The 27,140-nt window shown below is 56.7% G+C and overlaps 1 protein-coding gene and 1 pseudogene across 1 annotated transcript; both read left to right on the top strand.

Moving 5' to 3' along the window:
• The window catches only part of LOC139605244 (zinc finger protein 850-like), a 170,959-nt pseudogene that overhangs the window by 75,412 nt on the left and 68,407 nt on the right, over nucleotides 1–27,140 (top strand).
• On the top strand, nucleotides 12,088–14,800 carry LOC139605235 (uncharacterized). The gene is made up of 4 exons (XM_071456579.1): nucleotides 12,088–12,188; nucleotides 12,314–13,581; nucleotides 13,808–13,984; nucleotides 14,271–14,800. The coding sequence occupies exons 1-4, from the start codon at nucleotides 12,088–12,090 to the stop codon at nucleotides 14,798–14,800; spliced, it is 2,076 nt and encodes a 691-aa protein (XP_071312680.1).

Raw genomic sequence — 27,140 nt, 5'->3', positions numbered from 1 at the left:
GGCCGCTGCCTCGGCAGGAGCCGCTGCCGGAGCAGCGCTGGCTCGGCCCGGTTCCTGTGGCTGGCACAGGGGCGGCTGCCCCGTGCCCGCGGCTGTGCGGGGAAATTCACGTGGCCGGAGGTTTCCGTGCCCCGAGGAGACAGAGGAGTCCTGTACAAGTGACTTTATTGCTGAGCAGAGGGAGAGGCCGTGGCGCATTTGCCGTGCGCTCGCTGCCATTGTTGTAGTTCGCAGCCTCCTTTTTATCCTCATTTTCCCGGCTCATCTCCCTCTCCCTTTGCCCACTGGCCGAGGTACTTGGAAGGTTCAGACCTCCCGATCTGCCAACTGCACGTCCTCGTTAATGTGCACCCCCACTTTTGTAGAACAGCCGATATTCACGGCTCTGTTAAGTCTTTTTTGTTCTCGACGTTCAGGAATTTAGCGGGACTTTCTGTGAGCAGCAGTCCATGTTAATTAATAACATTTATTGAAGCTGGTGGTTTCGCCCCTTACTTCCTTATCTACAAGTCCCTGGCCCCTCGCTCAGCTGCTGAATGAGCTGCACTCTCAAGGTGTGGAGCATGGTAAAAAGGTGAGAGGTGCTGTAGCACATCAGAGCAGAAGCAGCATTCGTTTAACCCATGGTCTGCCAGGGAACCACAAAACCATGTCCCATTCCCATCTTTTCCACGTTTGGACTGGTACATGAGCTGCTTTTTTGTTTCCTTTGTTATCTGTTTCACCACTTTTGCTTTGTCATCTATTTGCCAAGACCAGTTTGAGTCATTTGATTTTCCACAAACTCCTCTTTTCTCTGCTATCAGATGATCTGATCCCGTCCCATGGTGAAATGTTGTGTTCCTCATTTCAGTGGATTGCTCAGCAGGAAGGTCAGGAGCTGGAGCTGTCTGGTTGGTTATTCCGAGGCCAGCTTGTAATCTAATGGTGCCATTGAAATGAGGAATGGGTTCTGTGGCTCCTGATATGAATTGGTTTGGGTTCCCAGGGGCTGGTCCATGGTGTTGTAGGATTTGTTCTGCTGGCCGTTCATCTTCTCCCCATCTTTGGCCGCTCTCTCCAGCCAGGGCTGCATCAATTGACCATTTGTCTCTAATTAAATCATCAAATACTTGGATTCCCAACTGATTTCCCGGAACTTGTGGGAGCAAGAACATCTCAGTGCTCTAATCCACCCTATATAACATAGACAGTGACAGCACACGTTGGAGTGGGCAGAGGGATGATTCCCCCCCATTTATTTATAGTGAAGTTTTCCCAACATTCTCCATTTGCTGTTTCCCTGTGCAGCCTCACCCGTTTCTGTTGCAGGGTCAGATATCCTCACCCCGGGCTCTGCCTTGAGCTGTGCAAATTCCATCAGCGCAAGCAGGCAGAGCTCGGGGTGAGGGGCAGGGGGAACCAGCCCAATTCCTGCCCCAGGCAAGAGACCCAGGTACATTGGCCAGGCTTTGCCCAGCAGGGTTCATTTGCATTCCTAAAGCTCCTCTCCTGGCTGACTAGAACCAAAGCTTCTCTTCCAGGGCTGCCATCTGGTGAGTCACATGTGGCCCCCGGAATCTGCTTTTTTTAAAAAAAGTATTAACTATTTAAAAGTTAAAAGTATCACGGTTAAAGCTCTTCAGTTTTGCAAAATGCAACATAAAGGCGAACATGGAAAAACCCAGACCAAAAATTGATTCTCACCCTTCTGTCCCAAACCTACCTGACAATATAAAGTAGGATTATTATAAAAAATGTTTCTCATGTTGTAATCTTATCACTGAAACTGTAGGGAAAACAAAAACTCTCCAAGAATCTCTTTAGTGTGAGAGAGTCAAGGCATTACTTGGTTCTGGCCAGGATGTGCAACAGAAATACTTTCATCCACAAATAGCCTGGCTGAGCAGAAAACATCATTCCATGACATGTCAGTTTTACTCGATTTTTCCTAAACTTTACGTAGTCTGAACCAATCTAAATCCACTGCTTTAATGTTCATTGCTTCCAAGTCGTGTAAGTTTTTAGTGTTTGGTTTCCTATTAGACTCGGATTTCTTCCCCTCTGCTGTGAATTCCGTCCACACTCCTGGATTTCCTTCTCAGCCTTTTCCAGACCAGGTGTCTCCAGCTGTGCGGGGGCAGTGTCTGGGGTAGCTGTTGGTTGCTGTTTGCTGCGGGGCGTTGATGTTTTGTTGCTGGTCCTTATCTCTGTGGGTGTCTTTTGGGCTATTCCCAGTCTGTTCGGATGTTAAACTCGTCTCCATTGAGTGGTGGAGATGAGTTTAACATCCGAACAGACTGGGAACCCCTTAAATAAAACCTTTAAAATTTCTTTCCCAAAGGCAAACCTTTGAGTAGAGAAACCTTTCTGAGCAGAGAAAGAAGATTTAAAAGAAGCAGGATGGGTACATTTTGCAGCAGTGCAGTCGCAGGCAGCCCAGAGTGTGGGTGTGAGTGAGCCCCAGGGTGGAATTGTGCCGCGGTGCTCCCCAGCAGCTGTGGCAGTGCAGGCCCAGCCAGCGCTGGAGCTGCAGCAGCGGCAGCGAGGCTTGGCCGCAGTGGCTGGAGGTGCCAGGGGAGGGTGGCCAGGATTCCCGAGGGTTTGAGCAGAGGATCTGTGGGCAGGCCCAGGGGCTTGGCCCGCTGTGGAGCCCTGGCTGCTGCTGCGTTGCCTTCAGGGCAGGCTCAGGGGCGGCTCCCATGGTCCTGCTGCAGGCGGGAAGTGCAAATCTCCGGGGCTTCAGAGCCCCTGAGGCCAGGCTGAGGGGTCCCCCCGTGCTCAGCTGTGCTGGCGGCTGTTTCTGGCCTCAGGGACACTTGGCGTGGGCCCCTTGGCCACCAGTGGTGCTGCTTTGCGCTCCTTAGGCAGGAGCCGATGGCCTGGCTGGGTGTTGGCAACAGCAAAGTCCCAGGGCAGGCTCTGTGCCAGCCCAGCTTCCTGGGGGAGAGATTCCACAGGAGACAGGATTCTGGCTACAGCCTGCCTTACATTTACATCCCTTATTTCCACCCTGCACTAGGTGGAGAATTGCCCAGGTAAGGAATTCCAGACATGAATTCCAAGGGAGATAATTGAATATCTGCCTTGGGTCTGGCTCTTTTTCTTGCCAAGGCCAATGGCAAAAGCTGTACCCATGGCATCTTGGTTTCCATCTCCGGCTTCCAAAGGTGTTTCTTTATTTCCCCATTCATTCTTTCTACCCAACCCGAGCTCTGGGCTTGCCAGGGGTTATGGAGGTCCCATTGTATTCCTAAAGCTGCCATAACCCCCTGAAGGGTCTTTCCTGTAAAATGAGTTCCCCATCTGAATCTATTGCTTCCACAATCCATTATCTTTGAATTATTTGTTTTAGCAATAGGTTAATAAGTGATCCAGTGATTGCTGAAGCAGTCAGAATTGCTTTTGCCCCCCTGTTAGGTGCCATGGTGTCAGCAGAAGATATTGAAGCCTTCCTGCTCAGGGCATTTCAGTGCCAGGCTCTTACAAGCACCCACAGCTCCGCGGGTTGAGCTGAGCATGGGGCGGTGACCTGCGCTTTGTCTGATTCCCCTTCCTTAATAACAGCCTGTCTTGTAGCTCTTTTCCCTTCTGCTGCCCTTGCAGAGCCATCCACAAACACATTGTCTCCCTCAGGCCAGGGAATGTCCCATCAATCTCTCCCAGCCTGGCTCGGGAGCTCTGTCCCTTGAGTGCAGTCCTGGGTTCCTTGCCAGCCCCTCTCCAGGCTGTTCAAACAGGAGGCTGGGTTAAACCCTTGCCCTGTCCTCAGTTCTGAATCCTCCTGTGCCACTGAACAAGTTTCATACTGTAATCACCGAGCCCTGCCAGACTTGAACTCTAGGAGATCCTCCTGTTGTCATCAGTTTTCAGCCTCTGCTCCCATGGAAGCTGTGGCTGCACAATTCTGCAGACAATGAGGCTGCTCTCTGGCCACTGGGTTAAACATTTTAGCACAAGAATTCCTTTGGCAAGACCCTGTTTAACGTCCACCTATAATTCAAATTCTTTTTCCCTGTCTGGAAAGCCCAGGCCACTCGCCTCAGTTAATCTTAATTTTAACACTTGAAAATTCTGTGTTTCCTCCTTGTGTCCATCCATCCAGTTTGTTGACTGGCAAGATAGGAGTGTTGTAGGGAGACACCCTTGGCTCCAAAAGCCCTGCCTTTAACAGGGACTCAATACCAGGCTGTGAGCCCTTCCTTCCCTCTCTTGGAACAGGGTAGTGCTTGTCCTGGTTGCTTTAATTTGTAGAGGCTCCATATCTAATTTTCTGTATTTCCCTGGGGCTGCCCACACTTCTGGGTTCACTTCAGCATAGGCCTTGTCAGACTTTTGACACAGAGGTACAACAGAACTGGCCTCTGTATCCCTTTTTACAGTATTAAAATCCAGCTCTCAACCTCCTTTCTAGTTAATTACAATCACAGGAAGAAGAAAAAGAAATTCATTTATTTCAAACCTATCCCCCACAGCTTCTAATAGTGGTTGAACAAATCATACCTGCTCATCTTTCCCTCTCATTCCCTTAAAAATTAAAATATTCCTTTACTATTTTCCCCTTTAGGTCTAAGATTCAGAACAGATTGAGAGGCCCCTGTGTCCATCAGGAAATGCCTCCTCTCAATGCAGACCCACCTGAATGTTCTCAAGGGCTCCAGTGTGGAGGGTCCCTGGTGTGATGGGAGCTGTGACAGCCCTGCCAATCCATGTCCATCACGGGCTGGACTTGCTGGTCCTGAGGGTGCTGCTGTCTCTGCTTGCAGTGTCCTTGTGCCCTGCAGGCGGAGCCCTGATTCCTTGCCAGGGGCTGTTTGGGTGGGCTGTGCCCTGCCGAGGAGGGCAATGCCTCTGCCGGGTGCTTGTGGCCGAGCCGTGCCCTGGGTGCCGGGGCCCCCTTGGGCCCTGGGGCTGATCCCTCAGGGGCTGTAGGAGCTCTGCCCTGGCCTTTGCCTTCAGCTTGGCCTTTTGCTGCTCCCTTCTTGCATTCACCTGCTGGGCCTTTGTGCCCAAGTGCTGCAGGGCCTTCTTCTGCCCCTCCTGCAGCCCCCCTCAGTGCCTGTGGGTGCTTGTCTTGCTTTACAAGACAGGTGTCTGCTTGGGAAGGCAGAAAAAGCCTCTCTTGGAATGGAGAATGCAAACCCCCTCCCTCTTAATTTTTAGGATAGTGAAATCAAGGGGCTCTCAGGCAAAGATATGGGATTAGGAATAACGGTTCTTTACTAGTGTGTATAATATAATAATAGTAGTGTGTATCAACAGCTCCGGCAGTGCCAACAAACAGAGCCCGGAGCCGGTCCCGGCCTTTCGGCCGCGGCGCTTTCCCCTTGGGTGCAGTTCCGGGCACGGCCGGCAGGGGCGCCGGTGGCTCCCGCGGGGCGGGGCAGCGCATCCCTGCCATGGGAACCTCTCTTCACGGCAATAGAGCAATCCCTTCATCTAACTCTTTCACTTTTTTACCTTCTGTAGCCTTTCTCCCGTGTTTTGAGAAAGAATTTGGAGAGGGCTGCCTTTTAACTGAGCTCCTAGTGTTTTGATAAGGTGCTTCCTGTAGAGAGAGGGATTTTCCCTGAACAGCAGGAGCTGTGGTTACCAAGGGGACGTAACTCAGAGCAGGAGGGGTCAGGGGAGGATATCCCGCCGAGGCTCGGTCGGAGTGTGGGCAGGGTCTGCTGCCGGAATCGCCAGAGGGGGATCTTCCCGTGGAGGCTGAGCCGGAGCGTGGGCAGCCCCCACATGGCTTCTGGCGGCTGATCCGGCAGCTCCCGGCAGAGAAAAGGCAGGTGGGAGACCCCGGCAGCAGCAGCGGCGCTGCCCAGCGCAGCTGGCACGGGCAGGGCAGCCGGGGATGGGATGGCTGGGACCCGCCCTCGGTGCGGTCGGCGCGGTGACCTCGGCCCACGCGGCAGGACAGAGCAACCCCATCTTGCCCAGCATGGCCGGCAGAGCGGCCGCGGGCCGGGCAGTGGGGCCAGGGCACACAAATTCACCGCCAGCGCCGGGGCAGGTGGAGCTGCCCTGGGCAGTGAGCCCGCACCTGGGATGGAAACCGGGGCAGGCGGAGCTGAGGCGGGCAGCGAGCCGGGACCCGGGACAGGCGCCTCGGCCGCCAACGGAGGGGGCAAGAGCTGCAGAGGATCCCACTCTCTTTCTGACTTTTCCTCTTGTTCCCCTCCCTTTCATTTCCCCTTTTTATTTTCTTGGTTTATTCCTCGGGTGTTTCTGATACTTCAAAGATTTTTATTCTCCTAAAATCTCCTGTCTAACATATGGCATATTCTCTTTCTTCTAGATTAAATGGGTTTTTTTCCAAATAAATCCAGAACCTAACAAATCCAATGCTTGGATATTTTGAAATGGTCGACGAGCTAACTCATGACCTCCTAATGTTGTTTTTCTCATCACCTTTTTTATTTATCCTTTGGCAAATTAAGCATCTTTCAGTGACTTGCTTTGCTACACCAAAAATCCCAGTGCACCCAAAATTCCTTAAAAAATGATCACACAAAGCTTGAGTATGCCAGTGGGGTTTCTGATGCACGTCTTCTAATCTTTTCCTAGTAAGCACATTTTATTAAGTAATTGTCTTCCATGTAGAAGTTTCTATTTCCCTGATTTATCTTGTTCATTTCCTATCTTGTTTAATTCTTTTTTCTCGGCTTCCCTAAACTTTGGAATTTCCAGTTTTTCCTCGTTTGGAGTTAATATTAACATAACTCTTTCAGCTCCATTTTCTGCTGCATCCTTAGCTTTGTGATCTGCCCCCAGTTTGCCCAGTTTGCCTCTCCTTTGGCCCGGGCCGGGTTCCCCCCGCCCGCAGCGGCTGGGAGCAGCCGAGAGCCCCGCGCTGCCCATGCCGACCTGGCCCGGCTCCATGGCCGCTGCTGCCGCGGGCTGCGAGGGCTGCGGGAACGGGGCACCGAGGGTGTGGCTGCTGCTGGGGGAGGAGGAGGAGGGAGGGAAGGGCAGGGATGGAGGGGGAGGAGAAGAAATGGAAGGGGCGGAATGGAAGAGGAGCAGGAGGTGGGGATAAGACAGGGGAGGAGGAGGAGGGGGGATGGAAGAGGAGGAGCGGGAGGAGAAAGAGCAGGGAAGGAGGCGGGGTTAGGGGGAGGAGGAGAGGGAGGTGGAGATAGGACAGAGGAGGAGCGGGAGGAAGAGGAAGAGGAGGGACGAAGGCGGATCAAGGCTGAGCTGAGGGAGCCACGCGGTCTCGATCCCTGCCTGAATTCGCAGCCCCCACCTGTGGGATCATCACCCCCCCCATGGCTCCGGTGAGCGGGGAGGGGGAGCCCGGCCTGGATATCCCGGGGGGTCCCTGGGTTGGGTTTTTGGGGGGATGTTTGGAGAATGAAGAAGTCCAAGGCTGAGCGGAAAAGGCCCTTCGGGGGGACATCGGGGGGTGGCGGTGGCGGCTGCCGGCAGAGGCAGCCTGGAGGAGCAGAGCCCTGTGTCCCCCAGGAGGCCAAAGTGGGGAGGCCAGAGAGGGGGGAGCGCCGCCATTGGCGGGAGCCTCAAGAGCCTGGAGAGGGGCAGGGGGGACTCCTTGGAGCCGCTGCAGCGCAGAGCAGAGAATGAGGGGAGAAGGGAGCCCGGGAGCCCAAACAGCCCTGGCATCCCGAAATGGGGAGAGCCAAGAGGGGGCAGTGCGTCCCCAGAGACGGCCTGGGGGGATCTCGTTGCCCTTGCCTGTGGCACGGAGGCAAATCCCATGCTGTCCTTGTCCTTCCTCGCCCAGAGCAGGAGCTGAGCATGGAGAGCAGGGAGGACAAATGCCGGCGGCAGAACCTGGTGGCAGAGGCCGTTTTGAGCGGCTCCACGGCGCAGGAAGCCAACGGGGAGGAAAAGGCCCGGAGATGCCGCACGAGGAGGGGCTGCAAACGCAGATGGCGGGGATGTGAGGGGGAAAGAGCCAGCCTGGGCCGGGAAGGCGGCCGGAGATGGAGCCAGAGCTCGGAGCTGGTGCTCCATGAGCAGCTCCATGATGGGGAGAAGCCCCACACGTGCGTGGAGTGTGGGAAGAGCTTCAGGTGGAACTCCGAGCTGATCAGGCACCAGAGGACCCACACTGGGGAACGGCCCTACGAGTGTGGGGAGTGTGGACAGAGCTTCAGCTGCAGCTCCAGCCTGATCAGGCACCAGAGGACCCACACGGGGGAGAGGCCCTATGAGTGTTCCAAGTGTGGGAAGAGGTTTCAGACCAGCTCTGATCTTCTCCTGCACTATCAGAGTCACACAGAGGAGAGGCCCTTCCAATGCCCCGACTGTGGGAAGGGATTCAAGCGCAACTCTGACCTCATCAAGCACCAGCGCATCCACACAGGGGAGAGGCCCTACGAGTGTGATAAATGCAGGAAGAGGTTTCAGACCAGCTCCCATCTCCTCCGGCACTATCGGATTCACACAGAGGAGAGGCCATTCCGCTGCCCCGACTGTGGGAAGGGATTCCAGCAGAACTCCACCCTCGTCAGGCACCGGCGCATCCACACAGGGGAGAGGCCCTACGAGTGTCCCCAGTGTGGGAAGAGCTTCTCCTGCAGCTCTCACTTGACCCAACACCAACGGAGGCACCGGTAAGGGAAGCCCTGCAAGTGCCCCGAGTGCGGGAAGAGCTTCGTGCGCTGCTGCAGCTCCATCCCCCACTGGAGGAGGCACTTTGGGCACAGCCCTGGTCACTCACATTCCCTGTGATCCATGTTGGGAACACACCTGCCTGCTTGTCCTTTGGTTTGGCCTGAATTTTTTTCTCTTCTCCATGTGTTTCCACTCTAAAAGCCAAGAGGGATGAATCTGTCACCTCAAAACCACTCAAATTCCACTGAAAATAACTGAATTTTAACCCAAAAAGGCTCAATCCTACCTCAAATTCCTTGTTCCCTCCTCAAAAAACCTCAATCCCATGCTAAACTCTCCATTCCACAGCCACCAGGGTGAGATGGGGTTAGAAGGGGACTGGGAGAAGTGGGATCCCAATTTGGAGCAATGGGATTGGGATTGTGTGGGGCTGGGTGTGTGGGTTGTATTTGATAGCAAATAAAACTTTCAGAGTTAGTGATTTCTGTCCTGTTCATTTTCAGTCAGTTCTGTTTGCAGAGTGCCACCTTCTCAGCTGATTCAATTCTTATAAAAGTCCCATTTTTTAAATCATCTAGCCTCTAACAATTAAAAAACCAATATCCAAATAAAACCACGCACCCCCAATAAACCTTTTAAAAATAATTTTAATTGTTTTGGAGTACTTAAGGATGTTATTAAAGTTTAATTGTTTGGTTGAAATGTCTGAGAAATTGTACTGGTGTTTGGTTTTGTGTTTAGTATATTTGTAATATGAATTGTTTTACTAAGGTGTGTTAGATTGCTTGGTAGTTTCTTTAGATATTTTTATCTAAAGTACATTAGTCATAGAGTTAAAATTTTCAAAAGGTATTTCTTGATATATAATTTGTTTATTTATATACATTAGTAATATTATAGTAATAGTTGTTGCTTTGGTTTGAATCACTGTTGGAGTATTGTAAAGAAGATTTGAGATTTTTATATTTTATTTTTATTATAATTTTTTAAAGTTCAATTATTATTTCTTTGTTTATAATTTTATTGCAGTTTGTTGCGGGAATAGGAAGGAAGTTCAAGGGCAGGAACATTTTTTCCTGGCTGGGAACTGGAATTCCAGACCCTGGGAGTGTGTGCAGGACCCCACAGACTGGGATCAAAGATGGGCTGGGATCAAATACGGACTGGGATCAAATACGGACTGGGATCAAATATGGGCTGGGATCACATGGATGGGGATCCTGTGCATCAGAACCCTCCAGACCAGGATAGCCTGAAGTGGGATCAAATATGGACTGGGACTGTATGGACTGGGATCCCAGGGACTGGGACCATATGGATCAGGACCACACAGACTGGGATCAAATATGGGCTGGGACTGTTTTTTAAAGTAACTTTGTTATAAGTTTTTATTTCTGTTGTTAATTAAGCTCAGTGAAATAGCTGCTTCTGTTAAACTGCCTGCTTGGGTGGGATAACATCCAATGCACCCAGGATGAGGACACCTGTACAGATCTGCCAACTATCAGCACTCCCCGTCTGAAGGCAGAGTGCACCAAGGCCCAAAACCTGGAGGTGATAAAGAGAAGGAGCCAAAACCACAGCCAAGAAACACACATGCTCTGAAAAGGCAGACCCAGGGAGGGGCCATGTAAAATCATTCCTGGAATATGTAAAGTAGTTTATGGGTATGCATGAGGCTCTATGAATATGCACCAGGCTGATGTAAGGGGAAAGGTATTTCAGGGTGATGCAGATTCCTTGGTTGTGGTTTTAGTCCATTTTTATCACCTCCAGTTTTTGGGCTTTGGTCTACTCTGACTCTGAGAAATTGAGGTTTTGGGATTTTTAGTATGTTGTGGATGGAAGCAAAATGGAGGGCACAGTGTTTCGTCCTGGGTTTCTTCTTCATGCTTCTTCCTTCTTCATGGGTTTGGGTGGCTTTTTGTAATTGGGCAGAAATTCCACATTGCAGGCTCTTTGGGATCAGTTATTGGGTTAAAAGGGAAAATAATCTAGGTGTCAGTTCCTAATTGGATAGTTTAGTCTTAAAAGACCTTGGAACAAGAGATTGTGGGCCATTTTGTGCCTTCTACTGAAAAGCTGCTGAACTCCCAGTAATGAGGCTGTTTTACTGATAAGAAATAATAAACACTTGAGTCTGAACATGAATTACTGTCTCAAGTGCCTTCAATCCAGAGCCAGTGAAACCAACAACTGGTACCCCACAGCTAGAGGTAGTGCCAAGGCAGAACTTGTTCATGCTCTTTTCCCCTGGTGATTTTCTACTCCCGTCCAGACTCTGATAGCAAAGCCGTGCTGGTGACAAAAGATTGACCTTGGCATCCTGGGGCACTTTCTGGGTGGGTGTTTGAATCTGCTTTTCCAGGCCTCGGGCTGAGCAGGGTGAGGCCGAGGCCTGGGCCCCTCCAGGCGGCGCCGGGAGCGCCCGGGGCAGCGGCGAGGGGCGGCCCTGAGGGGCGGCACAGGGGGCATTTCCCCCGAGCGGGCGGGCGGGCGGGCGGCGGGGAAAGGCGCCCTGGGCACAAGGGCAGGCACAAGGGCCCCGGCTCTCTGCAGTGCGGGCGGCCCAGCGCCGATCGCTGCTCCCGGAGCCGCTGCCAGGGCCGGGTCTCCTCCCCGCCGCTGACCCTGCACCTGCAGCGCTGCCTCCGCCTCTGCCGGGCTCCCCGGCACGGACGGCAAGGACGTGGACACGCTGCAGCAGGGGCCCAGCAGGGACACCCAGATGGTGCCGGGGCTGCAGCTCCTCTCCTGCAAGCAAAGGCTGACACAGCTCGGCTTCTTCAGCCTGGGAAAGAGACCCAGCCTTGATCCAGCTGTGGCCTTCCAGTACCTGAGGGCAACACACAAGAAAGCTGGACAGGGACTTTGTACGGGGGCAGGCAAGGACAGGACAAGGGAGCATGGATCCAAATGGAGAGAGATTAGGTTTAGGTAAGGGATTGAGAAAAAAGACTCTCCTGGAACAGGTTGCCCAGAGAAGGTGGGCATGTCCCGTCCCTGACAGTGTTCAAGGCCAGGCTGCATGGAGCTCTAGACAAGCCGGTCCAGTGCAAGGGATCCCCAGCCACAGCAGGAGAGTTGCAGCCATGGGATTTTCCAGATCCCTTCCAAGCCAAACCATGCCACGACTCCATGATTCTGGGATACTTCCCCTCCTCATCCTCTGGCAGAAAAAGAAACTTGGCCCCAAGTTCCACACTGCAGACCATGTCTTTTGGCAGCCTGCAACTGTGTCAACAGAGGATGAAAAGAGATGACATTACTGACACGATTTCCCTTTTCTACTTGAAAAGTAAATGCTCTGCTCCTGTCCACTCTGGCAAAATTGTCAGAAGAGGCAATTGTTCCCCATGAAATGCTTGGTCTCATGCAAAGAAGAAATAAGCCAGAAGCCAACAGTCTTCGTTATTGCTACGTTGTTTTCTTTGGTTGCTTCTCTAATAGGAATGACTTTGGGGTGTGATCTGTTTGTTTCTCTCTTTCGTTCCTTGGGGCGCGCGGCGGCTCCTCCGTTGGGTTCCCCGGGCAATGGAGGAACGGCCGCGAGCTCCGGCGGCTCCGCAGCAGCAGCAGCAGCAGCAGCAGCAGCAGCAGCAGCAGCAGCAGCAGCAGCAGCAGCAGCAGCAGCAGCAGCGCTTCTCTTGATTGGTTTTCCACTCGACTTCCCACTCGCTCCCCATCCTCTTCTCCCTCTCACACTCACCCTACTCCCGTCCCGTGTTGGGCCGTGCCGTCCGTGTTCCGCCTCTCCCAGCCCGGCTGATGCCGCGTCCCGCAAGGCGCCCCTCGGCGGGGCCGCCCCGTGCCCGCCCCTGCCCGGCCCGCCGTGGTTCCGCCTCGGCCGGGCTCTCTCCGTCCTGGCTGTGGCGCCGCTGGAAGAGCCGCTCGCTCTGGTGCTGGCGGAGCAGTGCGGGCTTTTGGCTGCGCCTGGTGCGGGCTCTGGCCCAGCCCCGGCCGAGGCCCCGGCCCCGAACGAAGCCCCTGCCGCGGTTCCGCCCGCAGCCGCCCCGCTGCCGCCCGGCTCCCGCCCCGTGGCTGACAGCGTGGCCGGCAGCTGCCCTGCTCCGAGCTCCGCCGCTCGCCAGCTCGGCCGCCGGCCCCGAGCCGCCGCAGCTCGGGGCAGCTCGGCAAGCAGCAGCGCGCCGGGCGGGCGGGTGCCCCGGGCAGAAAAGCGGCAGCGCGGTACCGCCCGCATGGGCGGAGAGGCCTCCCCTAGAGCAGCTCTAGCGGCAGGGCCCACTGCTGGGCAGCGGCGGCCGCGGCAGCGTTTACTCCGGTCCCCGCCTCACCGATGGCGCCCCGGGAAGAGACGGGGCCAGCTCGGAGGGCGGCGGCGGGCGGCGGGCGATGAGCTCAGCCCGCCGCTGGCCTTGGCTCGCAGGCGGCCATCAAGCGAGTGTCCCGGGAGCACATCTCGGAGTGGGCGCGGCTGGGGAGTGAGCGGGGCCAGCGGGAGGAGCCGGCGGGGCGTGCCGGGCGGGGCTGAGGCGAGGCCCGGCAGGGCGGCAGCCGGAACACTGCGAGGGCAGCGAGCGTGGAGTGAGCGGGGGCCGCGCAGCGCCCCGGGCCGGGCCATGGCGAGCCGCGGCGGGGCCGGGCAGGGGCTGCCCGAGGCGCGGCGCAGCTTCGGCCCCGCTGACGGCATCGCGGTCCCCCCGCAGCGCAAGGGCGCCCTTGTGCCCCTGGAGCTGGCGCTGCTGTGGATGGTGTCGCGGCCTGGCTTCGTGCGGCTCCTGGACTGCTTCGAGGTGCCCGAGGGCTTCGTGCTGCTCACGGAGCGTCCGCAGCGCTGTCAGCACCTCTGGTACTTCCTGCATGAGCGGCGGTTCCTGACGGAGCCCGTGGCGCGGGGGCTGTTCCGCCAGGTGCTGGAGGCCATGGGGCACTGCAGGAGCCGCGGCGTCCTGCACCCCCACATCCAGGCCGAGAACGTCCTCGTCGACCTGGCCACGGGTGAGGCGAAGCTCCTCGACTTCGGCTGCGGCACGATCCTCCAGGACACGTTCTACACCCGGATGTCAGGTGAGCCCAATGCCGGGGCCCAGCTGGGCAGCAGAAGTTCCTCCCTTGGCTGGCAGAGGGGGAAGAGGGAGGGAAGGAAGGAGGCAAGGAAGGAGGGGGAATCCATCTTCAGCCAGCTGCAGCCAAGTTGCTTTGTTGCAGGGCAGGGGCTGGCTATTGTGGAACGGGAGCTGGCTGGGAGGGAGGGAGCAGCATGGGCCTGATGAGCTGCGCCCGTATCCCATAGGAACGCCGGAGTACAGCCCACCAGAGTGGATCCTCTTTGGCTGCTACCATGGCCAGCCAGCCACCATCTGGTCCCTGGGCATCCTGCTCTATGAGCTGCTCTGTGGGCACCTTCCTTTCCACACCAACGAGGACATCGTCCGGGGCCAGCTCTTCTTCCTGCCCCGGGTGTCTCAAGGTGGGGATGCGCCTTCAAGGCACGAGGGGAAGAACGGGGTTGGGAGGGGCGGCTGGCACATAAGCGTCCTGCTCTTGCAGCTGGTGAGGAGGTGGATCTCCTGGGCTTAGCTGGAGGAGGTGGCACCTGTGCCTCTGTGCTGGTGTCCTCCGCAAGAGAGGATCGATAGGAAGCTTTTGGCTGCAGCTCTGAGCACTCCTGGTGTGGCCTGGGCACTGTGGAATGTGGGAGAGCACAGACAGGAGCCTTGTCCCGCTGAGTGGCGGATTCTGGTTTCTCTCCGCAGAGTGCCAACACCTCATCAGGTGGTGTTTATGCATGGAGCCCACAGACAGGCCAGCACTGGAGGACCTTTTTGAGCATTCTTGGCTGCAGGAGCCCTGCCTGGCCCAGGAGACAGCAGAGATCCAGGAGCCCAGCAAGCAGCAGCGGCACGCGTCTCATGGCGCTGGAAGAAAACCCCGGAGCGTTTCCCTGCGGCCGCGGCGCAGAGGAGAGAGCGCAGCCGAGGAGATGCTGCTTCCGCTGGTCCCTGCGAGCTGTGGAGGCAGCAGCTCCGTGCTGCCCGTCCCATTGGAGAAGTGGTGGCAGTGCGGTGAAGGTGCCACGGACTGGGACAGGGGAAACATCCCCCTGCAGCTCAATGGCATCGTGATGTCCCCGCAAGCCGAGGCACAGCTGGCGCGTTCTTCTGGAGCACGACGTGGAGCTGGGAACACCATCCTGGAGCTGGCCGCTGGCGGGGCAGAGCCGATTGGCTTTGGCTGCGGCCCCTGCCTGGAGGACACGCTCTGCGCCCCGATGGAATCAAGATGAGTCCCCAGCTGGCGCAGGGGCGGGGGGATGCTGGTGCTCCCAGGCACGGCAGGGCTCGGCCTGGCCACGCGCCGGAGGTTCCCCGCTCGGCAGCGCTGGGGAATATTAATTTTTCCGCCGGCCGCCGAGCTGCTTTTTGGCAGGACAGGGGATGGATGTTGTGGAAGCGGAGCCGGCTCCTGGCCTTGCTGACAGCTTCTGCCAGCCAGCCTGGCACGGGTTGAGGCGGGGGCAGCCAGCCTGACAAAAGCATCCATCCATGTGGATGGGGGCGGCAGAGGGGGACGGGTTCCGAATCCGTGCCCCAGCTGGTCTGCTCTGCAGGCCCTTGAGGAAGGGGTGCGTTTATGGGCGGGAGAGGTGGGGATTTTCCCCACCCGTGGACAGGTTTAATTCTCACATGGAGTGGTCAGACCCTCCTCAGGCCCATGAAACGGTGACAGGCTTTGTGCTTTTTCTTGTTTCCATGTCTTGTTTTGAATTGACTTTCGTGCAATTGTTCTTTGTTTTTCCCAGGAGGATTACACCTGGTGCCCGGACCGGACGGGGAAGCGCCTGCAGCGTCCGTGGAGCGCGTCCATTGCCAGCGCTGCCCCAGGGGCCACGGTCTGCAGGGACAGCCCCTTCCAGAAGGACGAGGACCTGGTTTGGGATCGGCTCCTCTCCTGGCAGCAGCTCTGCAGAGGTGGACACCCGGCTCCACAGCTCGGCTGGCAGAAGGGCTCCGGGCAGGCGGCAGCGGGCACACGGGCATCCCGCTCTTGCAGCTGCTGAGGAGGTTGCTGTGCCGGGATTAAGCAGAGGAGGTGGAACGTGGCCTGCCCCGCTGCCCTTCTCTAAAAACAGAGAATGGGTCGGGAGGTTTGGGCTCTGAGCACAGCCAGCAGCCTGGCCCGGGCACAGGCCCTGGCGGGACAGGGGGACAGGAGCCTGCTGCCACTGACCGTGGCTCTCTGGTTTCTCTCCGCAGGCTGCCAGCACCTCATGCCATGGGAACGGCACCGCTCGGCCTGCCAGGCTGGGAGGGCTGGAGGGCGGCCGGTGTTCATTTGCTGTCAAAAATAAATTGGGGTTTTTTGTCATTGTCATCATCGGAGCGTTTCTTTCCTCCTTTTCCAAGCTCTTGGCCTCCCTTCCTCCAGGGTAATCTTTTTTCTCCTTCCTCAACCGCTTGACGGCATTTGGCAGGGGGGGTTAAGCAACGTGAAAAATTCAACAACAGTTCCTGTTGCCAACTGCAGCAGCCCCTTCAAGAGCCCTGAGCTTCCACCAAGGTCAGTGTGTGCCTTGCAAAAGGAAGTGCTTTGCAGTGATGGGGTTGTTGCCCTGCTGCAAAAGCTGGGAGGAAATCAGAAATGGAAAAATGCCAATTTGGCTCAACCACCGCCCAGGTTCTTCATCTTTTCCCTCTTCTCCATGATAGGCAGGCAGTGCTGGACTCCAGTAAGGTTCAAGTTCTTGGTGCTCTCTGGCATCAAAGGGATCAAGGAAACTCTTGTACGCAGGGACTGCAACAGGACTACTTGTCAGCCCTTCTGCTACTTGTCAGAACCCAGGAAATTCCTCTGGCTGCCCTGGAGGACTCGAGCCCCTGCCCAGGGGGCTCAGAGACCCTGGCACAGAGCCCAAGACCCCTGTGCCTTTGATTTAGCCCTTGGACAAAACAACCTTACATGAAGAATTGCGAGCCATGAAAGTTTAAGTAGAATGATAGTGAATTTATCACAGGGTGAAATATAGATTGTTGGGGTTTCTAGAATGGGGCTTCAGGGGGCAAGATGGAGGAATCTGGGCATGTCCAGCCTTTCTCCTTCTTCTTGGCCTCCATCTTCTGCTGTGATGGTGGCACTTTCAGTTTGGTTTAGAGTAGAAGCACACTGTCTAACATAGGTGATGGGTATTGGAAAGTCATTGTAAATATTGTACAGGTAGTTTTTAGGATAAAAAGATAACACCACCCTGGGGCAGGCAGAATGCCATAGAATGTCTTGCTGAGCAGACCTTGGCAGGACAGGAGAAAGAATTTTATAGGTAAGATACAAGAAACAACCTTGAGAGCCAGAAATGAAGAGCTCTGACTCCTTCTTTGAGCACCAGGCTGGGAAAAGAGACTTTGGAACTTATCTCGGGCTCACTCTGACCAGCGAGAGACCCCGAGAGCATGAGTCCGTAAGACGAAATCTTGAAGGATTGGCTCCAAAACATAAATATCCTTGTTGGCCATGTCTTCTTGACCAAGAAATCCTTCAAAGCTCTTGTAACTACAAGTCTTGAGGCCCTGTGAGCCATGCGGTGCAGATGGGAGCCCAACTCACCCTTCCTGTCTATGGAGAAGAGAAGAAAAAGCAATGGCATCATCTGAAAAACTCAGAGGTCCGCTCTCTAGCTCCTTCCAAACTCCTTCAAATCACCCAAAGTGGGATTTAGCTACAAATAGGTGTCCAAGACTCTTTGTGCTGGCTCTTGGACACCAGAGCAGCTGCTTTAGAATCTTTCACAGAACCCTGTGCAGTTCTGTGGTGCCAGAAATGGATCATTTGAAGAAACTTTCCCAACTGACTTGCATGGAGGTTTGTCTGAAGGGTATTTGAGGAGAAAGGCTCCCGGCAGAGCTCTGGGCTTTGGCCTAGCTGTGTCCCCTGCTGATTGTGAAGTGTGCCATCAGCTGCAGGGCTTTCTGGGCTAAAACTATCATCAAGTCACTGGGACTTGCTATTTTTGGCCTCTAAAAGCTGGACCCACTTTCGGGGCAAATTTGGAGACCTCATCTCTGGGTGGATGGAGCAGCCAGGATTTTCCCAGTTGCTGGGAATGGTTCTCCAGGCCCTGGGTGTAAAACGGGGCTGCCCAGCAAGTGCGGATCTGCAAGATGATAAACAATTGTCTTGCTTTGAAAAGAGAGGTGTCTGCTAAGGAAGGCAGAAGCCTTCTCTGAAATGGAAAATGTCAATCCCCTCCCTTCAAATGATTCTCATTTAGAAATTCAAATGCTCTCAGGGAAAGATATGGGGATAGGACTGAGCCCGCAGAGCTGGGCAGCGTTTGCTGATGCTCTGAGCCCTTGCTAAAGATCCTGTGCGGGCTGTCTCAGACACCTGGGGCCAGGGATTCCTTCCAAGCTGGGCCACTTTGGCTGGGCCAGGGGCGGCCCCGGGGCAGAAGGCAGTGTGTGCAAGGGCCCTGGGTGGCACGCTGCAGCACGGTCACCGTGCCATGGAACGGAAGCCGGTGTCCAAGGCCCCTTTGTGACACGTGGGAAATAGAAGCTTGCCCGGCTGCTGGCAACACGCAACGGGGCACAAGGGGACAGAGCGGTGCCGTGAGGAGCCCCCGCACAGCGCACTCGCTCCCGTCTGACCCGGAGCTTCTCCGCGGCGCTGTTCCTGCAGCTGAGCTTGAGGCCAGAGCACAGGACTCGCTGACCTGTGGCCTTCCTGAGGCTTCTATTCTGCAGCTGCCCTCAAGGGCAGAGCATGGGACTTGGTGCCCCGGAGCTTTCCCAAGGCATCTCTCCTGCAAGGAGCTCCAGGCACAACCATGGAGCAGAGAGCCCCGAGAGTGCCCAAGCTGGCCTGGGTGGAGGAGGAGGAGGAGGAAGAAGAAGACCCTGGAGCTGCCCCAGCACAGGAGACAGAAGAGGTGGTGCCGTTCCATCCACCGCAGGAGGGTGAGTGGAAGAACTGGGCTGCAGGGCTGGAGCCTGCAGCCAATTGGCGCCATGCCATGCCATGCCATGCCATGCCATGCCATGCCATGCCATGCCATGCCATGCCATGCCATGCCATGCCATCCCCTGGGGAAATGCCCATGGACAGGAAGGAAGAGGGGCTGGGCAGACACCCTGCAGTGGCCGTGCTCCATCCCCTGGGGCATCCCGGGGCTCTCCCTGCCTGGGCAGTGCAGGGCTGGGCTCTGTTCTCCGGGCTCTCCCGCAGCCCCTCAGCTCTGGCTGCGCTCGCTCTTTGCCAGATGCAGCCCTGGAGCGCACACAAGAGCAGGAATCCAGCCGTGGCCGCTTCCGCAGAACAGCGCAGGTACCTGCAGCCACCCCCACCTGGGCTGGGCCTGCTGTCCCTGCTCAGCCCAGCACCGTGTGTGCAGCACTCCATGCAACATCCCCGGCCTCTTGCCCTTCTCCTACAGCTCGTCTGCGACTTTATCCGGAGCATTGGGCAGGAAGAGACCAGCACCATGGGCACTGGGCTCAGAGCTCACTCAGAGCTCCTCAGTCATGAGACCAGTGCCGCCCTGCTGGATTTGCTCCTGGAGAAGGCTGTTGCCAGGCCAGAACAAGTGAGCAGCCTGGGGCCAGGCTTCAATTCCCCCATGAGTCCCGTGGCTTCCCCAGCCACGCCTGCTGGTCCCTGGGAGCCTTTGAGGCCATGGCAGTGCGCTGGCAAGGGAAGCACTTCTCTGGGGACCCTGGGGACATCACTCCCTCTGGCAGCTTTCCAAGTCTCCCCGTGCCTTCTCCAGGTGCCCGCCCTGGTGAGGTCCATTCACCGATGGCTCCTGGCCAATGATTCTGCCCAGCACAGGCTGGACAAGGCCCTGCTGAATCTCACCAGAGCACACCCGGGTGAGGCAGTGGTGACGCTCCTGCGTGCAGCCCCGTCCTGTGACAGGTATGGGGCCCACCTGCCCAGAGGGCTCAGGCCTCCCCAGCCCATCACCCTGTACCGCCTGGCCCAGGTGTCTGAGCAACAGAGAGTTCCAGGGCCCTCTGGCTGCTGCCTTTCCCAGCCCTGGCACGTCAGCCCCCGAGCCTGCTGCCATGCTCCCTTGCCGTCCCTCAGGGGCCTGTCCCCACAGGGCTGGGCTGCCTGGCTGCTGCTGGCCAGGCCCAGTGGGCAGAGGAAGAGCCGGTGGTCAGCCCGGGCCCCTAGGGATGCCCAGGCCACGGTGCTGTGTCTGAGACCCCCCTGAGACAGAGCTCTAACCCCGCAGAGCTGCCATCTCCATGTGGAAGACCATCATGTGCTCGTCCAGGACTGCAGAGCCAGTGCTGCTGATCCTCCTGGATGTGCTGGGCAGCTGGCCAGAGCGCAGCACGTGCACCTCCGATGGGGACAAAACAGGTGTCTTTGGCCTGGCTGTGAGTTTCAGCAAGTGGCCTTTGCTGGCCCCAAGGCCGCCTCTCCAGCAGCTCTCCATCCTCCTTCCCCCAATGCATCTCCCTGCCTCAGGCGCTGGCCTGAAACCTGGCCCAGGGGCAGCCTCAGGCCCACCAGGCCCCGTGCTCCCCCTGCCAAGGTCTCTGCGGGCCTCTCCCTGCCCTGCTCGGGCCCTGCCCCAGGGACACCTGGGCACTGAGCGCTGTCTCGGGGGCCTTTGTCCCTTGCAGGCCACCACCGTGGTGATGTGGAAGATGCTCCAGGAGCCCCATGTGCCACGTGTAGTGACGTCGTATTTCCCCCAGCTATTTGTGCATCTGCTCTTCCAAGTGTTCTTCAGCACAGAAGAGATGCCAGAGGAGGTCGATGCCTTCTGGAAGGAATGCCTGCAAGAGCACGGCCTTGCCACCAGCCCCAACAGGTGCTCCATGCCAGTCCTCCTGTCCCTGCCACGTGGCCTGCCAAGGAGCCAGTGCTGCCAGGGTGACCTGGCCTTTGCTGTGCACACAGGTTTGCAGTGCAGAGCCTGAAGTCCCTGCTCTGCCGAAAGCAGTACAAGGAGGGGGTGGTGTCAGTGGAACGCAAGCGTGGCTGGGACACGCTGCTCTGTGCTGACACCTGCCACTATGCCGTGGGTCTGCTGGCCAGGTGAGACTCCCCTTCTCCCCATTGCTCCCGGCATTTGTGCCCTGTGCCCAGGCTGTCCCACACAGTCCCCGTGGCCCTGGGTCACAGGGCCTTGTCACCGAGGGACGGCCAAGCAGACTGGAAAAGGCTGGGAGGGGAGAGAGCACAGGAGGAGACACCTCCTAAAGGGCCCAGGTCCCCTTGCAGGACGGTGGTGAAAGACCAGCAGGCTCTGCGAGCCTGTCCTTGGAGAGATTTGCTCAGGTTCCTGGACCCTTTTTCGCCCTCCTAGGGAGATGCGCCATGCTTGTCTTGGGTTGGGTTCCAGTATTGCACTCCACCTCCTCTGGCTGCTCAGCACACAGGAGCCACACTGGGATCTGCCCGCCCTGGCGTTCCTTGTGGAGGTGAGCCGGGTGTGCAGCGCTGCCTGGCTGAGCTGCCTCCCAGCTCTCTGCCCTCTGGGAGCCGCAGCCACCTGGGACGCTGCCCGCGCCCTGTGCTGCTGCTGCTGCTGCTGCTGCTGCTGCTGCTGCTGCTGCTGCTGCCTGGGCCCAGCCCTGTGTGGCTCCGGGCTCCTGCCGGCCGGCTCCCCCATCACTGGCCTGTGCCTTTCAGCTCCTCCAGTGCCTGGATGCCAGTGAATGTGGTGCCAGTGTTGTGAAGGTCGCTTCAAGGTACCTGCAGAGCGAGTGCAGGGAGAGGCATCGCCTGGCACTCAGGGCCCTGCTGGAGCTCATTGATGATCCCTCAATGGTGAGAAGGGGGCGGTGGCTGAAGCTGCGCTGGGAACGCAGTCACTTGGCCTGGCCTGGGCTTGGGGCGCTGGGGCAGCTGCTCCCAGCTCTCCTGCCTCCCGCTTCAGCTGCCCGCGTGCTTCGGGACAGGCCTTTGGCCTCTGGGCCCTGCGGCAGCAGGATGGCCTTTCACAGACTTGTGTTCCGCACAGGCCCAAAGAATGTGGAGCCTGACCCAAAGCCTCATGGACCTACTGTGCGACAGTGATGCAGAGATAGCTGGCATGACCCTCATCACACTCAGCTTTCTATTCCTGCACAAATCACACATTCTGATGTCAACCCCCATTGCCCTGCAGCTGGCTGAGGCGCTCCTGCCACTCTTTGACCACGTAAGGCTCTGTGCCCCCAGCCACAGCCACCGGCTGCTGCCTGGAAACTGTGTGCCCTGTGCATTTCCAGCCCTATGCCCAGGGGGGCCTGCAGGAGCCAATGCTGAGGTAGTTTTTCTTTTTATTTTCCTACAGGATAATAGCCAGGTCCAGCTGCTCTCCATCAAACTCTTCCGAGACATGATGGAGTATTTGGAAGAGAGAGAAAACCCTTTGGAAATCCCTGTACAACAGAGCTTGCTTGCACTCTTCTTCCACTGCCATGATGAGAATCAGCGTGTGGCAGAGGTGAGGACTCGTGGGCTGCTGCTGTTCCCCTGGCAGGGGGCTCGTCTGCCTCCTGCCCTGCGCCTGCTGGATCGCAGCCTCCTGCAGGCCATGGCACGGGGACGCAGGTGCCGTGCCCTGGGCTGTGGGGCCATCTCCGCGTCCCTGCTGCTCTCCAGGCTTCTCGGGAAGCACTGCTTTGTGCGCTCAAGTTGATGAACAGGAGGGATCTCAAGAAGCTGGTGAAGGAGCAGAAACTGTGCAAGTTCAGCGAGTGCCTGGTAAGGAGGGCCTGCAAGGCCCAGCCTCAGGCTGGAGAAGGCCCCTGAGGGCGGCGCTCAGTGTGCGGGCCGGGCAGCTGTGCCCCTGCCCGCTGCGGCAGCCAGAGGCCGCGCGGGCTCCTCTCCAGGCTCCCGAGGGCCCGAGCCGGGTGCCCGTGGAGCCCCGGCCCGGCGGGGCTGCGGGGCGGCACCCCCGCTCCCCGGGCAGCAGCCGGCCCGCTGCCCCCTGCCCTCGGGAGCCCTTGGCCGGCGGCTGCTGGCCGCGCCTCAGGGCTGTGCGGGCAGGGGAGGCTGGGGCTGGGCGCAGGCAGCGCCCGGCTCAGGGGCTGAGCCCGCGCCAAGCCTTCCCTCCTGCCGCTCTCTGCAGCTGGCAGAGGACAGGAGCCGAGCGGCCGAGCACCTGCGCCGGGCCCTGCGCTACCTGCAGAGCCCACAGGAGCCCCTGCGAGAGGCGGCCATCAGCTTCATGGGTGAGCCACGAGCCCGCGCTCCCTCCCCGGCCCGGCCCGCCGCAGCTCGGCCCCGGCCCCGCCTGCTGCCCCGGCAGCGCCAGCCGGGCCCGGCGCCGTGGAGCCCCGCCTGGGCTGGGCATTGCTGCTGCCGCCCTCTGGCAGCCGTGCCCTGGGGCGGCAGCGTGCGCCAAGGGCCGGGCTGAGCCCTGCCGGGCCAGCAGCCCGTGTGGCCACAGCGCCGGCAGCGCCGCTGGCAGGGAGCTGTGCCGCTGCCGCCGTGACAGGCTCTGTGTTCACAGGCATGGCCGGGCGGCGCCTGAGGGGGCAGCAGCGAGAGCTGCAGCTGATCTGCACCGGTGAGTGAGGGCAGCGGGCTGGCAGCGGGGGCTGCCGGGGGGGAGCTGCAAGCCCTGCCCCGGCTGCGGAGGGCTCTGCTCCCGTGGCCAGAGCACACTGAGCTTTCAGGGCCACGGGGGCCATTGCTGGCCCGCAGCTTCGGCCTGATCGCCTTGCTCCCTGCTCCCTCCTGGCCATGGCAAGAGCCGCCTGGCATGGCCCTTGCTGGAGGCTCTCCTCGGCTCCCCGCACATCTGGCTCTGACCGTGGCTCTGTTGCTCTCTCTTGCAGCTCTTGAAGACAAAACAAATGACATCAGCCTCGCCGTCGGAAGCCTGGCAATTCAAACACTCTGCATCCTCAAGTCAGGAGAGCGGGCTCCCATCTCCAGCTTCCAGTGGCTCCAAAATCACCTGCGCAGGGCATGGAAGACATGGCCTCGTCTGTCACTGCTCGGCTGCTTGTCCTGCTGCAGCTCTGTGGAGAGCTGATCCCAGAAGCTCTTTTTGCTGGGGCCACCTGAGTCAGGAGGAATTTTCTTTTACTTCAAGAATGTTCTTTTCTTTTACTTCAAGAATGTTCTTTTCTTTTTTTTTTTTTTTTTTTCCCTTTACCATGTAAATATAGACTGTGTTCTAATACACAGACTGCCAGGATCTTTCTTTTGCTGCCCAGGGTGCGCAGGGCCTAGGGGAAGAGGGGATAAAGGGTGCTTGTGCTCAGCCAGCTGCCCAGGCGTGCAGTGGGCAAGGGGAAATGGCCAGAAGGCCCTTGGCCTTTGGTGGTTCTGCTGAAGCCTTTGTGCTGCCCACAGAGCGGCTGGGCAGGGGCCGGAGCTGCGGGGATCCCTGCCAGAGCGCTGCCTGGAGATGGCCACAAGCCCTGTGCCAGGCAGGAAGCGCCATCCGTGCCCTCCTGCCCGTCTGCTGCTGGCTGCCTTGCTGAGGGCTCCCGGGTGCCTCTGCCTGGGGCTGCTCTGGAGCTGCTGTGGGGCTGCGGCGCTGCTGCCGGGCAGCTTGGCCGCGCTGGGGCAGGGCCTGAGGGGCTGGGGCGCTGGCAAGCCCTGAGCAATGGGGCTGTCAGAGGCCACAAGCAGCCCCCTGGCAGCCGCCTTCTTCCTGCCAGAGCTGACTTGCCAGGCGGATCCTGGGCACTCTGGAACTAACAGCATCAGTGTTATTAGAGAATGAAATTGATCAAAGATGTCTAAAGTCCCACCATTTCAGAGGTGTTTGAGGGGGAATTTAGGATTTGGGGACACATTCTGTGTGGGGTGCCCCTGTTGCTAAGAGGCAGGAATTTGATCTCACCCTTCTTGTGTTGCTAAGAACTCCTCCCCTGACCCAAACTCACACTCCAGCCCTGGGATACCCTATAAAAACCCCACGGCCCTGCCTTTGCCCTGTCTTTTGGGGGTCAGAAATGGACTCTGGAGCTTTCTGAAACCCAGACCCGTCTCGTTTGTTCCCGGCACCGGCAGCTGCAGCCTCCCTGGACACCATGAACTCTGGAGAATGGGGGCAGCCAGTGGGGACAGGTCCTGGACTGCAAGATAAGTGTGTGTTCTGTTTGCCATCTGTCAGTGGTGGGGCAGTTATCTTCTGTTCATTGGGCAGTTTCTCTCTTCCACAACCAATCCTCCCTCTGGGGAGGTGTGTTCCATTAATAGGCCATTAATTATTAATTATCTTCTGGTATTGGGCCACTGAGTGTCACTGCATGGCTGATTAAATGACATCATCCCATTGGGAGATGCTCCGCCCAGGGGGAGGAGCCAAGCATTCCTACCTGGACAGAATCTGAGATTTGGAACACTGTAGGCAGCCTTTTCCTCCTGGACTCCCAGAGGAGCAGCTGTCTTTCTTCTCCACGGGATTCCCAGAGGATCAGCCTTTTCCTCCTGGATTCCCAGAGGAGCAGCTGTCTTTCTTCTCCACGGGATTCCCAGAGGATCAGCCTTTTCCTCCTGGATTCCCAGAGGAGCAGCTGTCTTTCTTCTCCACGGGATTCCCAGAGGATCAGCCTTTTCCTCCTGGATTCCCAGAGGAAGGAAGATTCCCAGGCCCATCTACAGCAGCCCTGGACCTTCAGAGGAAAACTCCACCCTTCTCCAGGATCCCTGCTCCAACAGAGCCACACCTGGCACTGCAGGAGGGCTGCAGCCACCACTGAATGGGACTGCTGCCAGCACCCTGACCCACAGGGTGTCAGGACCTGTTCTGACTCTGTCAGTGGGGTTTTTTTCGTTTGTACTACTGCATTTATATTTTTATTTTTTCCTAAAAAAGAACTGTTATTCCTATTCCCATATCTTTGCCTGAAAGCTCCTTAATTTCAAAATTATAACAATTCAGAGGGAGGGGTTGACATTTTCCATTCCAGGGGAGGCTCCTGCCTTCCTTAGCAGACACCTGGCTTTTCAAACCAAGACAATAACAAAGTTACTTGAACACCACAGATAGAAAATCCATTTTAATCTCTGCAAAAAGCCAATATTATGTGTCCATAACAATAAACCTCTTGCTGAGTGATGGTAGATGTCAAACTAACTTTGCTATAAAGATATAGTTTTTATTTCTGTTGTTAATTAAGCTTAGTGAAATAGCTGCTTGTGTTAAACTGCCTGCTTGGATGGGATAACATCCAATGCACCCAGGATGAGGACACCTGTACAGATCTGCCAACTATCAGCACTCCCTGTCTGAAGTGAGCTACACTTTGGTAACATCTCATGTTTCATGCCTGCAGTGGGTGACAAGATGATTAAAAATGCTAATGAAATAAACAACAAAGATTTAAAAATGCTAATAAAATAAACAAGAAAGGTCATTTATGTTCCTCAAAATAGCAACAACAACAACAACAAGTTCTGGTTTAATGAAAGGTGGAATCTGTTGCTCTTAAGAGCAAAGATTCATAGCTGGAATAAAGAGTGTTCAGCCCAGCTGTTTCTACTATGAGGCCGTATTTCATCCCCCCTGAAAGTCCTTCATGTTTGCACAGAAAACTGTCCCTGCACAGCCCAATAAATTCCATCACTTCAGCTGGCCAAACAACCACTGTGGTCAAGTGGGGTCTGAGCAGCTTCCAGGATCCCAAGCAGCTTCAGAAGCTTCATTTTACACCTCCTCTTCTCCCAGTGAATACCCAGCACCACCATCACTGTGGACCCATAGCTATGGATCACTGGCCTGGCCAGCACAGGGCTAATGTTTGCATCAGCCAGGAGGAGCTGCTCTGCCTGCCTGTCTGTCTCAGCCTCAGCCCTGAGACCCCAAATGCCTCCATTCTGGCCCAATCCTTCCTGGTGCTGAGCATAAGAACTCGTGCAGACAAGAGCAGGGAGGGAATCTCCCCAGCCATTTATCACCTCAGCAACAAGACCTTGGCATCAGGCTGTTATCTGTAGCAGAAAGCAGCAGCAGGAAGGAGACACCAGATCACCAGCCCCAGGCCATGGCCCTGGTGCTGTCCTTACCAGTGATCAGTGTCTGCAGCTCTCCAGGAGCTCAGGGAGCAGGGATGCTCCTCACCATCTCATCTTACCCATGCACCCAAAGCCACAGCCAGCTGTGTGCTCCTGCCCACCAGCACATGCCAAGGCACAGCGTGGGATTCTTGGGGAGGTGTCCTCTGCAGGGCCAGGAGCTGGACTTGGTGATCCTTGGGGGTCCTTTCCAGCCCAGGATATTTTGTGATTCTAAGGCTTTGGCCAGCCCAGGTTTCAGCCACCTCCCTGATCCAGGTGTGATTGACCCCAAACCAGATCTTGCCTCTGTCTACCCTCCAGTGCAAGGAACACGTTGCATCTACCCCAGCCCCGCTGCTTGTGTCTGATGGATCATGCTGAACTTTTCAACATATTTCTTGGAGTATTAAAAAACATTATCTGACAAACAATAAACTAAAAAAAAAAAAAAAACAAAAAAACCCCAAAAAAAAAAGAAAAAACAAACCAAAAAACCAACAAACCAACCCAAAGGAAATCAATTTGGGTAATGATGGCCTTTTGTTCCAGCTTATCCTGCACCAAACTCCACAGATGGTAACTCTGAACATTTCCCAGACCTTCACAGCAGAGCTTGGAACTGTCTCTCTGATTTCTTGGTTGTTTCATGACACGTGCATTTCTCC

This window comes from Agelaius tricolor, unplaced genomic scaffold, assembly GCF_023055355.1.
Source record: "Agelaius tricolor isolate 1412-34295 unplaced genomic scaffold, bAgeTri1.0.p SCAF_61, whole genome shotgun sequence".
Classification (NCBI taxonomy): Eukaryota; Metazoa; Chordata; class Aves; order Passeriformes; family Icteridae; genus Agelaius; species Agelaius tricolor.
The sequence above is the reverse complement of the archived record's forward strand: the minus strand, read 5'-3'. Positions and strand labels throughout refer to the sequence as shown.